This window comes from Carcharodon carcharias, chromosome 8 (assembly GCF_017639515.1).
Source record: "Carcharodon carcharias isolate sCarCar2 chromosome 8, sCarCar2.pri, whole genome shotgun sequence".
Taxonomy (NCBI): domain Eukaryota; kingdom Metazoa; phylum Chordata; class Chondrichthyes; order Lamniformes; family Lamnidae; genus Carcharodon; species Carcharodon carcharias.
Genome location: NC_054474.1, coordinates 160,792,739 through 160,806,428, shown reverse-complemented (window position 1 = coordinate 160,806,428; position 13,690 = coordinate 160,792,739). Strand labels below are relative to the sequence as shown.

At 42.3% G+C, this 13,690-nt stretch overlaps 1 protein-coding gene across 1 annotated transcript in view; it reads right to left on the bottom strand.

Moving 5' to 3' along the window:
• Positions 1-13,681, bottom strand: part of cfap77 (cilia and flagella associated protein 77) — a 227,073-nt gene extending 213,392 nt beyond the window's left edge. The window contains exons 1-2 of the mRNA XM_041194108.1: positions 13,402-13,681; positions 12,806-13,005 (exon numbers count right to left, since the gene is read on the bottom strand). Of these exons, the coding sequence (XP_041050042.1) occupies positions 12,806-12,889 (84 nt within the window). The 5' untranslated portion in view covers positions 12,890-13,005; positions 13,402-13,681. The remainder of the gene's footprint in view (positions 1-12,805; positions 13,006-13,401) is intronic.
• Between the last annotated feature and the right edge of the window lie 9 nt (positions 13,682-13,690).

Here is a 13,690-nt window from a genome sequence, read left to right as displayed (position 1 = left end):
GCATGTCAGAGCCACAACAGAAGACAGAACACGGACGGACTCCTCCATTCTTCGCTCTAGTCTGTTGACTGCCTCTTACAACTCTACCTGATTTTCCGCCACCTGGTGTTGCACCTCCAACATGTTAGAGACGGCTGCTTGCAGAGGCTCATCATCTGACTCCAACTCAGTGAGTGAGTGTCTGACATCCAGCAGTCCTCTGAGGCCCAGAGACCTGGGCTATCACTTCCTCTGATTGCTGTGGAGACATATCAATGAGGTGTTCCCCAGAATGTGACCCCGAGCCTAATCTAGATCTATGATCCACCAGGGCGTGTCTCTGTGTGCTGGTGGAGGGTGCAGGTGAATGCAGTGACGGTTCTTCATCTGTTGCATCCTCAGCATCCTCCTCTGAAGTGGCCTGGGGGCTCGGGCTTATGATTGGTCTGAAGCTCTGTCTGGACCTGCTGGTGCCTGTAAGAGAGAAGGTAGATATTGTTCATAATCAGGCAGAATATAACATTGCATGTCTTTCACTGTGATTATTAGGATGTGATCAACTCATGAAGGGCTCATTCATACTGGCTTACTGGGAGAAGCCGATCCCACCTTCCTCACAGCAGAGATCTTTGTCTTCACCTGCCAACTTGGCGACATCCTCCTCAAACTGGGACAGCTCCTGGACGTCTGCTATCCCTCCTCCCATCTAAGATATCGCCCTCCGATTGTGGGCGAGCGTGGCCTGCATGAAGATGAATGGAATGGAATGGAATGTGATGAGATGGGGGAGAAGTTGGGAAGCATGCATGCCTGCTGTGGGTTCTGAGCCCTCCCTTGTAAGGGCTGAGGATGGAGTTTGTGCAGCATGATAGATGAGATGCTGGTGATGTTAAAGTGTCCGTGAGACAATCAGTGCTGATGTCTCCCCTGCCTTTATTGTGTAAGATCACTGAGCAGTGTAACCTTTGAGTGCATGATGCCACAATGAGAATGTGAGATTGGAGTGAGCTGAGGGTTGACTTACCCTGGTGGAGCAGATGAGATCATTCATCCTCTTCCTGCACTGGATGGCGTTCGGGGGGGGGGGGGGGTGGTGCCCGACAAGCTGATCTCCCTTGCAACCGCTTCCCCAGGCTAGTGAGGTGAGGTTGGTGGGTCTCCTGGAGCCATTCCTTGGGTAGAGGACATCCCGGTGCTGGCGGACTCCACAGATGAGGGCCTCAAGGAAGTAATTGCTGAACCTGAGAGCAGCTTTTTTCTTCAGCGGAACCATATCAAGTCGTTTCCTGCACACAGCTGCAAACATGTTCAAATGGCGTTTAAACATGATGGCAGGACCTTCGACCACATTAGGTAATGGCAGGGTGGACGAAAGAGTGCCCACCTCATAACGCGATTCGAAGAGCCACTCGCCAATGCATAATTAATGAACTTCTGGGCATGAAATTGGGCGTGATTTCCCAAACAAAACCTGCCTGCTCTGCACTTAGTCTCTGGAACGGAAGATTCCACCATACAATTCTGTAGATGTTGTTAAAGTCCTTCTTAGAGCAGAGCTCTTAATTCATGCAACTTGGTAATAACCTTTGTGTGTTCTGGCAATACTCAGATGGCACAATGTAGCTTAATTTTAATGGTGTGTAATGAATATGGGCCTCTTATAGTTCTGGGTTAACAATAACAACAACAACTTGCATTCGTATAGAGTCTTGGGCAGAATCGTCCGGTCCTGTTGGCTGGCGTGAGTGGACAATATGGCAAGAAAGCCAAAAAGCGGATTAATGCTGTCATGAAACCAGTTTGCACTCATCCTCTCCACCCACCAATGGCAGGCTGCGTTTTCCACCACCGCACATCAGGAATCCAATTTCAATACTTTAGCATCTCATTATTAGCCTGCTCACAGGAGTCATCCCCCTCACGCTGGGTCATCCAGGCGCCAACGTGTTTCACAACTGTACATAAGTGATGTGCATCTGGCGAGCTACTCTTCACTCAGGACTTCGAGGTTTGTTTGCCTATCTTGCTTCGAGAGCACTCGCAGTCATCAGCACCAGGCTTTGCAGGCAGCACCACATCACTTTTAGGGGGGCTCACTGGAAGGTCTCTACTTACCAGACCAGCTGTAAGGCAGGGTTGGCTTTACAATGACTGCAGGGCTAGGGCTCGCCTGGGGAAGGGGGAGAAGTGGCCTCAGGCAAGCAAAGAGGCTGCAGGATGAAGGCTGTACTGAGGAAGGGGGGTATCCCAGGGTGAGTGTGGGGGCACATGTTGATCTGTGTAAGTGGCCTCAAGATGGTGAGAGCTGAGGAGGCAGTCTCCAGAGAAGCTGAGGCCAGGTGAAGATGTGAAGGTTTGCATGAGAGTGAATGGTGATGTCCCTTGAGCTGGCAGCGAGTGAGATGCCAGTGAATGTGTGATGGGCTTGTGAGTGTGACAGTTGAGAGTGATGAGATAGTTGACTTACCCTGGTGGCACAGATAAGATCATTCATCCTTCTTCTGCACTGGATGGCTGACCTCTTATGCGCAGTGTTGGCACTGGCCACCTCTGCCACTACCTCGCAAGTCGGAATGACATGACAGATGGACCTCCCGCAGTCAGAGCCGGGTAGAGGACATCACAGCGGGCCTCCACAGCATCCAAAAGGCGTCCCAGGGATGCATCACTGAATTGGGAGGGCTGCACTCTTGCTGGCTTTTGGGGCCCTGGCTTCATTGGAGCAGTCCTGGGCTGCAAGCATTGAGAAGATTGTGTGTGGATGTAGTTTAAATACGGCGCCCAGCATGAGGAAGCAGCGAGGCAACAGCATGGCGGGCAAATCGGAGGCCACCCGCCAGTAAGACAGCGTGTTTCCTGTGGCTGCATAATTAATGAGGCCGAAGAGCGCAAAGACCTGCCATTGCAGATAAAATATCTTTTTTCACACTTACTATCGCACTTAGTGCAAATCTGGGATGATTCCGCTCATAGAGTCATAACTGCACAGAAGCAGGCCCTTAGGTCCATTGAGTTCATGTCAGCTCTCTGTAAAGCACTCCAGTTAGTCTCATTCTTCCACTCTATCCAAATAGGTCTGTAAGTTCATTTCCCTCAAGTGCCCATCCAACTTCCTTTTGAAATCATTGATTGGTTCCTCTCCCAAAACCCTCGTAGGCAATGAATTCTAGGTCATCTCACTTGCTGCTTTTGGAATAGCTTTTAATGTAATAAAACATTTCAAGGCCCTTTGCAGGAGTGTTATCAAACAAAATTTGACAATAAACTACGTAAGGAGATATTAAGACAGGTGATCAAAAGCTTGGTCAAAGAGACATGTTTTAAAGAGTGTCTTAGAGAAGGAAAGGGAGGTAGAGAGGCAGAGAGGTTTAGGAAGAGAGCCTAGGCAGCTGAAGACACAGTCAGCAATGGCAAAATGATTTAAATGAGGGATGTGCATGACACCAGAACTGGAACAGCTGAGGGATCTGGGAGTGTTGTAGGGCTGGGGGATGTTAAAAAAAAATGGCTGGAGGAGGTTAAAGAGACAGGGAGAGGTGAGGCCATGGAGGGACTTGAAAACCAAAGTATGAATTTTATAATCTAGGCAAAGTTATTTTAAAAACTAATTTTGTAATGTCTTGAAATCAAATCAGTTGTGGCGGGGAGGGGGCTGGGGGTGCACTTAAAAAGATAAAGAGTTATTAAAGCAATTGTATGTTTAAATATGTTGTTTTAATTAGGTAATGATAGGTACCTAATCAAAGATTGACTGCCAGCCCTTCAAATATCAGGAACATGTAGGTCTTTCTAAAGTTTAGGCATCTTTTATTTTATTTAGCACATCCCTGTAGATTGTGCCAGCATTGGTCTTCACACTAAAGCAGATAGATCCCATATTGTAAACTACAAGATGTTAAGTAATTTGCAGTAAGTGGAATCAAATGTAATTGCCTTCTCTAGCAGACACATTGTGTAAGCCCACTATTAAAGCTGTAAGTCTAGTGATTTCAGATAACATCTGGAAATCCACCACGCAGCTGAATTCTAAGCAGCCATGTAATGGGGCAAATCCGCACATTTTGTATGTAAACCTACAATTCCTGCAAAGTATTGTGGGATCAGTGTGAGTAAATTGTTCAGCTTAACTGCAAGATGTTCTCTACAATGATTATTAAGTTATAATATGATCTGTGAATGTTAATGAGCCATTTATGAAAAATGTGAAACACGTTTTCTTTGTGTGAAATAAATGTTGATAGATGTACTAGGTTACTTGAATTGGAATTTGGGCTGGTACAGACAGAAAGGGTTCTGATAAGCTCCTGTTCTTTTGGTTTTACCCTAAGACCATAAGATAATATAGAATGCTGAGGTCATCGAGTTTCTACTAATCTGTTAAAATAGCCAAACTGTGATATGAAACATCAGCCTACGGATTGGAACTCCAATGCTTCACATCTTAAACACTGCTGTAACTGACACCAACAATTTCTTACTGGCTGCCCTAATAGTAATTCAAAAATGCATTGTTTTAGCTAATGTAGCTAAATTTCTAAGGTAGTTATGAGAAAAATCCCCAAAATCTCCAGAAAGCTTTCAGCTAAAATTTCCACAAAACTATTTTGTCAATCTAATATAGACTTTCAAAAACCTACCATTTGTGCCTGCAGTCACAGTTGATAGATGTGGTGCAAGACTGTTTCATGACCCAGAGTGTCAAGGAAGCCAACAGAGGCAATGCTCATTTTTATACGGTAATCACCAATGACCCAGAAAGTATACCAAATATGAAAGCAGTAGCATCCCTGGGAACAATGACCAAAGAATGACTAAATTCAGCATGATCTGGAAATCAGAACTGTAGATAACTTTAAAAGGGCTAAGTTTGATGAAGTAAGGATCATTTCAATTAACTTGGGAAAGTTGTTTAATAACACCTCTGCAGAAGACAGGTTGATCATCTTTGAAGATACAATGTGGAGCATTGATTCATGAACAAATTATAAGTGAGAAAGAGGGAAAATGGACTGTATAAATCCTATAGGGTGAAAGGACTCATTGGGATGAATGTATGAAAATGAAGAAACCTGCTTACTGGGAGATCAAAGTGGCAATGAGATACCTAGAAAAAGGCTTAACAGCTAAGACTCAAATATAACAGTGGAAAAGCAATTCAATTCTGTATCAGACAGATGGCAGTCAGAGAAGAGGTGGAAATCACAAAGGACACAAACAGACTTTAAATTGAGGAAAATGCTATATATGTTCCAACTGACTATTTCGTCAAAGTATTCACAACATACAGCAACATGCCCTCTTTAGACAACAATATCTGAACTATAATTAGTGACTTCGAAAAGAACTACAAATCTGAACCCAAGGGCCTGAGTTATGTGGAAAGCTTTTCAACCAAGAAAGAAAGCTTTCGAGAAGTGATCTTATATCATTGTTAATGGCTTGGAAAGTTAACACAGAATCTTACCGTAAACTAAACTGCTGGATTGGAACTAGGGGATACAAGTTCAAACTAGTAAAAGATAAATTCAGAACTGATAGCAGGAAATTCTTCACACAAAATGTGATCAACTTATGAAACTAACAACAACAACTTGCATTTATATAGCACCTTTAACATAGTAAAATGTCCCAAGGTGCTTCACAGGAGCATTAGCAGAAAAAATTTGGTATCGAACCACATAAAAGAGATATTTGGACAACTTACTTGATCAAAGGTATCATTGGGTTTTTAAAGTGCTTGTTGAAGAAGGAAGGAGAGACAGAGAGGCAGAGAGGGAAGGGAGGGAATTCCAATATTAAGGGCATAGGCAGCTGAAGGCACAACATGGAATGATCAAACTTGGTGATGCACAAGAGGCCAGAATTGGAGGAATGCTGTAGTGCTGAGTAACTTACAAAGATTCAGCACAAGTGACATTAACTTATTCAAAGCCCACCCTCTTACACAGTTAAAAAAGTCCTTTGAATTAGCTTAAAAACAATTTGATGTTACAAGGTGTTGGGAAATTATGATCTCTCTAAATGTCTGAATTAATAGGTCAAGTGATTGCCTTCACTCATAATTCTCTTGTGATCAGTACAAATGTATCAATAAAGCCTGTGTGAACAAATTAGGTCTTTGCAAATTTTCTTAAAATCACAAATGCACTTGTAACTGATTTGTATACAAGTGAATTTGTTTATTACTACGAAATTATTACTCTAAAGATTCGAAACTCTTGTTTAAGAAATGGGAAATCTAAAGTATGGAGAGGAAAGCCATTTGGAGAATATTTGAAATTCTGAAGCCACGATTACAACATTAAACGAACCCTCCTGTGATCTCTATTTAGTTGACAAACTTTGGATAATGCAGAATTAGTCCCAACTTAGGATTTGAAGAATGAAAGGTTTCCATGGGTTCATTGAAACCTCGAGTCTCATTTTCTTGTGCACTGCATAATTAACTATTCAATTATTATTGATATTGATTAGATTCATTTGGAGTTGATAACAGATCTGATTTCAGAGGATTTTGCTTTGTTGCAGTATTTATATATTTACAGTACAGCTGAAAGGTTATGTTTACTACATAAACACATGAGGGGGAAAAGGAATAGAAGGATATGTTAATAAGTTTAAGTGAAGTAGGCTCGTAGGAGGTTCGTCTGCAGCATAAACACCGGCATGGATCTGCTGGGCTTAATGATCTGTTGCTGTGCTGTACATTCTATGTAATTCTACATGAAGAGAACATTTGTAGTGTAACAATTGGTAATGTGGTTGTGTTATCATCCTGTCTAGTCTGATGGAATTTTAATATGAAACAAAGAACTGAAAAGAAAAAAAAATACAAATGTTAGTAATGCAGAAGATGTGGTACCTTTGTTGGAATGTAAGCTTTCCCTGTTGGTTAACATGGATGACAGAGTAGGAGATGCTTGGTAAAATCTTCTGAATTTCGGATGCAGTAGTGCACTGTGTTCTACTGCAGTCCTTGCCCAACTGAGGAATTTATTTTTTCCTTAATCCCGCTAATGGGAACCTTCAAGATTCCACATTCCAAGCAGCCACATTCTTTCAGGATCAGGATCAAGGTGGTTCAGGCAATCTCCCAAAGAATAGTTTAAAAAAAAAACTTGTGCCTGCATTTACATAGAATTACATGGAACATACAGAACAGAACAGAAAGAGGCCAATCGGCCAAGCTGGCCTACTTATGCTCCACAAGTGCATCCTCTTTATTTCACCCTAACATCCTATTTGTATTCATTATGAAAAGAGACACAGTAGTGTAAATTTTGTATACATTCTTTTCTATAACAATTTTTTAAAGAGCATACTCAGCAGGAAATTGGAATACAAAGTTCAATCCACTAGTGAAAAGACACAATACTTTACAGAGATAAAAACAAAAAAACTGCGGATGCTGGAAATCCAAAACAAAAACAAAAACAGAATTACCTGGAAAAACTCAGCAGGTCTGGCAGCATCGGCGGAGAAGAAAAGAGTTGACGTTTCGAGTCCTCATGACCCTTCGACAGAACTTGAGTTCGAGTCCAAGAAAGAGTTGAAATATAAGCTGGTTTAAGGTGTGTGTGTGGGGGGCGGAGAGAGAGAGAAGTACCCAAAATCCACAAACAGAACTGCCCCGGTAGACCGATCGTCTCAGCTTGCTCCTGCCCCACAGAACTCATTTCTCGTTATCTTGACTCCCTTCTCTCTCCCCTTGTCCAGTCCCTTCCCACCTACATCCGTGATTCCTCTGACACCTTACGTCACATCAACAATTTCCAGTTCCCTGGCCCCAACCGCTTCCTCTTCACCATGGACGTCCAATCCCTCTACATCTCCATCCCCCACCAGGATGGTCTGAGGGCCCTTAGCTTCTTCCTCGAACAGAAGCCCGAACAATCCCCATCCACCACTACTCTCCTCCGTCTGGCTGAACTTGTTCTCACGCTGAACAATTTCTCCTTCAATTCCTCTCACTTCCTCCAAATAAAAGGTGTGGCTATGGGTACCCGCATGGGCCCCAGCTCTGCCTGTCTCTTTATGGGGTATGTGGAATATTCCTTGTTCCAGTCCTACTCCGGCCCCCTTCCACAACTCTTTCTCCGGTACATCGATGATTACTTCGGTGCCGCTTCATGCTCTCGTCGGGACTTGGAAAAATTTATTAATTTTGCTTCCAATCTCCACTCCTCCATCATTTTCACGTGGTCCATCTCTGACACTTCCCTTCCCTTCCTTGACCTCTCTGTCTCAATCTCTGGTGATAGACTGTCCACAATATCCATTACAAACCCACCGACTCCCACAGCTATCTCGACTACAGCTCCTCACACCCCGCTTCCTGTAAGGACTCCATCCCATTCTCTCAGTTCCTTCGCCTCCGTCGCATCTGTTCCGATGATGCTACATTCAAAAACAGTTCCTCTGACATGTCCTCCTTCTTCCTTAACCGAGGTTTTCCACCCACGGCCGTTGACAGGGCCCTCAACCGTGTCCGGCCCATCTCCCGCGCATCCGCCCTCACGCCTTCTCCTCCCTTCCAGAAACATGATAGGGTCCCCCTTGTCCTCACTTATCACCACCAGCCTCCACATTCAAAGGATCATCCTCCGCCATTTCTGCCAAATCTAGCATGATGCCACCACCAAACACATCTTCCCTTCACCCCCCCTATCGGCATTCCGTAGGGATCGCTCCCTCCGGGACACCCTGGTCCACTCCTCCATCACCCCCTACTCCTCAACCCCCTCCTATGGCACAACCCCATGCCCACGCAAAAGATGCAATACCTGCCCCTTCACTTCCTCTGTCCTCACCGTCCCAAACACTCCTTTCAAGTGAAGCAGCATTTCACTTGCATTTCCCCCAACTTAGTCTACTGCATTCGTTGCTCCCAATGTGGTCTCTACATTGGAGAGACCAAACGTAAACTGGGCGACCGCTTTGCAGAACACCTGCGGTCTGTCCACAAGAATGGCCCAAACCTCCCTGTCGCTTGCCATTTTAACACTCCACCCTGCTCTCTTGCCCACATGTCTGTCCTTGGCTTGCTGCATTGTTCCAGTGAAGCCCAACGCAAACTGGAGGAACAACACCTCATCTTCCGACTAGGCACTTTACAGCCATCCGGACTGAATATTGAATTCAACGACTTTAGGTCATGAGCTCCCTCCCCCATCCCCACCCCCTTTCTGTTTCCCCCTTCCTTTTCTTTTTTTCCCAATAAATTATGAGATTTTCCTTTTCCCACCTATTTCCATTATAAAAAGAAAAAAAAGAAAAAAAAATTTTTTTTTTTTTACATCTTTTATGCTCTCCCCACCCCCACTAGAGCTATACCTTGAGTGCCCTACCATCCATTCTTAATTAGCACATTCGTTTAGATAATATCACCAACTTTAACTTTAACACCTATGTTTTTTTATACTATTGTTGTTGACATCTTTTGATGATCTGCTTCTATCACTGCTTGTTTGTCCCTACAACCACACCCCCACTCCACCTCTCTCTCTCTCCGCCCCCCACACACAAACCTTAAACCAGCTTATATTTCAACTCTTTCTTGGACTCGAACTCAAGTTCTGTTGAAGGGTCATGAGGACTCGAAACGTCAACTCTTTTCTTCTCCGCCGATGCTGCCAGACCTGCTGAGTTTTTCCAGGTAATTCTGTTTTTGTTTTTGTTTTGCAATACTTTACAGAGTTGATTACCACTTAGTAATCAGGTCTACCTTTTTAAGTTGCATAAACTTTTGCAAATCCTTTTTGAGTATCTTCCATTTTACTAGATTGTAATTTGTGTAGCTAATGCAAAACGAAGAAGCCTCTTTGTTTCAACAGTATTTTAACATCTACCGAATATTATGAAATACGCAGCATTTTTATTTGCCAATCTTATTTTGTGGAGAGCATTAATTTTCTTACAGGTTAGGGTAGTTTCGATCTTAGCTGTTGCACCGGCGCCACCTGGTGCAAGATAAAGAATCTGCTGTGTACTTTTTACTCTCTATGGATGCATATAAAACTACTGTGGTCTGGTTATTCTAGTTTGAAACTCATTATTATGATGATCTTTTCATTATTATATCATGAATATTGAAATTAGGTTTGAAACTACAACAGCCAGTGTTCAGTGAGGCTGTTTTCATGTCCAAGGAAAGAGAAATTCTCAAAGTAAAAATCAACTACAGCACATTAGGCATATCATCAGTACACTGTCCTGTATGTTCCATTGTATGTCTAGTAAATAATTATAAATCTATTATTCTAGGTTCATCCCAGATACAAGTTGAGCATAAAACAATTGTAATTGTATTCATATTTGTTCCATAATTCACTGGTGAGATAGTAGACAGTATCTGGGCCAAAATGTACCTGGTGAATTAAGTACTTAATCATTAATGAGGAGATTTTCAAGTCTTGGGTAAACACCTCTATAGATTCAAGAGGAATTTATATTAAATACTGAGGCTCTTTACAATGTGCTCCACAGTCCAAATAATAATCATTAACATTTTTTTTTAAAGTTCTACTTTTAAATATGGAATAATTATCCCATGTTTTGTTTAAAGAAAATAAATACTGGGAACAATGATATTTCTCAGTTTAATCCATACATACAAACTTCTGTAATTTTGTAATTAACTCTTATTATTGTTCTCTTTCCAAATATGTGAGCAGCACATTTTAAAATCTCATCCATCAGGGAATGTGGGAATAGCCTCAACCATAGTTTTTTCTAAATTTTTCACTATTATCATTCCGTAGCAAGACAGCAGAGAGTGAAATTTCTGCCTATGTATTCTTTTTCCCTTTCAGTCATCTAGTTTTTTCTTTTCCAGCAGTGTTTCTCCTCTTGTCTTCTTTCTCTTGACTTTCATCAACTCCTTGATTGAGTTGAATTATTTTCTCTCCAATGTTCAAGTGGCCAGTCTTTATGGCTGAGTCTCCACAGTAGGTATCGACAGATTATTTTTTCATGGCGTGGAGATCGGGGGGGGGGGATTGGTGGCACAGCCAGGTTCCATCCTGTTCTTGTCCAGCATGCAAACACATTTACTATCAGAAGAAATCCCTGGTATCAATCAGAAACCATAGCCAATGTGCCCCAAAGCTGCTGGGGCCGATGTTGCTTTCAAACTGCTGGCCTGGTTATGATTGTGGACATACTAGGGGTCTGACCTTGGATCTTTCTGGCTTTAAGACTTGGCTACTCGCTCTCTTAACTAGCCGATCCATCAAAGAAGCTACTGATTCTTTTCCCTGTGTTCCTTTTTCTCTCTCTTGACTGGTTCCACTCTAAATTAACTCTCTGTTTTAAATTTCTACTTTTAAAAAAATCCCACTTGTTTGCCTTTGTCTCTGCAGCATCCAAGAAGAGAGGTCATAAACATGAACTGTTCGAAGATCTCTACTCATGATGTACTTTTACTGGCTGCTGGGAGGTCCAGCCAGATAGGGAGCACTTGGTCCAGTGGACTTACTTTCTGATTTTCCCTTTGTGGAAAACAGAGAAGCATATTTTTTGAAATATCTAAACAAACTTTACACAGAAAACTTCCTTAAGGAGACAGCAAAAATAGTACTGTTTGCTGCATATTTTTCTATATTCAAAGTAGAATCTCTGACAAAATTGCATTGCAGTGTTTATTTGTATATATCTCATACGCAATTCTAAGTCATCATCTAAACCCCATTTCTACAACTAACATTTAGCTAATTTCTAACAGTCGAAATGAGAGAGAAACAGAATTCAGGTCAATGATGGCCCTTCATCCGAACTGTTCCTCAGTTAACGTTAACTCCCTGTCAGGAAGATATAATAATTTTCATAATGTTATTGGAATTTATTGTAAAGCAGAGTAATAGTGGGGTCTGGGTCTGTGTGTGCGGGGGACTTAATTGAATTGAAGGCAGCTGGTCCAAAGGCTTTGATGTATCAGAAGATAAGCTAGGTTTGAAATATTAAGTAAACATGGGTGAAGTTTTAGAAGGTGAGGTGTAAAGGGAACATTTGCATTTTTAAATAAACCAGACTAGCTTGAATTCAAAAGAGAGGGTGAAATGTTTCACTTAGCCAAGAGAAGCTTATTTTTCCTAAAGATTACTGGTAAAATCGGGACTATGATAGATTTCATTATTAGAGAGGTAAAGTCCAAAGACAGAGTGAAACAATGGGAATTTGCATTCAAAGGGGCAAATATGTATAAAGGAGAGAAGGCTGTGTGTAAGGGGAAGCATTCTAAGATCAAACAAGTGTGAAAAGCCTCTAGCCTCTAAGCCTCAAACTACTGTCTACAAGGAACCGAAGCTGAGAAAAACTCACTTTGAATTTGACTGTTCAGGGTATTGTGTGTTACTTTTCCTGGATCTTTTAAAATATATGTTTCTTACTGTTGCTTTAATGGAGTGTAACAGAGTTAGATTAATCAGGGGAGCTAGAAGTTATTATAGCAGCAATTTGTAAACCTGTGTATGTGCTTAAAATCTTTTTTTAATTAATAAAGGTTTAATTTAGTTTTGTAAGAAACCTATAAGACTCGGTGGTCTTATTGCTGTTGAATTCAAGACATGCCTCTCAAAATATATACGAATTGCAAAACAGTCAGTTGCTTCAAGATTCCCTTTGGGATTTGAGCAGCCCAGCATTAACCATCCACTGTGCCATAACATCTGTTTCTCTCCCCAAATGCTGCCTGACTTGCAGACTATTTCCAGCATTTTCTGTTTTTATTTCAGTTTTCCAGCATCTGCAGTATTTCATTTTTGTATTTGCTGATTTCATGTTTTGTTCTTGGCTCAACTGCCAGTATTGTGACTCCTCAAGTCCTTACCTTTATTAAAAGAGGATTGATCAGCATGGAATCCCTGATCTCCCCAACACGATCATTCTCTGACCACAATGGAGCAGGTAGCATCTCTGCTATTTCTGATTAATCAGCAACGATGAATTCTAGGTTCACACCGCCCGAGGCTGATTGACTGCTGCTAAATGATCACACAGACCAACTGTGCTGTCAGCTAGACGAACTCACTGTGGGGAGAAATAAGGGTTGAGATTATACTACTCCAACAGCCCCTTTGAAAGGAAGTAGGTCGGTCACTTTAAGCAGATTTAGTTGATGGGATGCATAACTGGCTTTTGTTGCAACTTCCAAATTGTCCTTGTTGGGCAGTCTGGAGTCACATGTAGACCAGGCCAGGTAAGGACCATTAGCAAACCAGATGTTTTTTTTTAAATTAAAAAAAACATTTCATGGTAACTATTAATTGAATTTAAATGATACCAGCTGCCTTGGTGGGATTCCAACCCTTGTCTCCAGAGCATTAGCTGGATCACTATCACAGGGACATTACCACTACCCCAGCATCTCCCCTTAGTAAAACACCTTCCACTATTGTGAGTAGAAACCAGACGAATGTAACTTACCGCATTTCTTAACCACGACAAAACAGGAGAAAATGCCTGAGCTTCAATCCCCGTTTCCTGGGGGTAGCTTTCTCGCCTTAAACTCAAAAGTGCGTGAACTCGTAAGTGCCTTTTTTTTCCCTTCCTTAGCGTCTTTACCTCAAGTTCTAGCCGTTAAAAACACAGACGTTTACACATGTCACACCGCAGCTCCTCGAAGCAGCCGTCCGCGCAGATGGTCCCTGCGGTTGGGAATCCCGTTGCCCTGGCAACGGTATCCGAGACCCAGGCCGTTGCTAAGGCTCGGTTA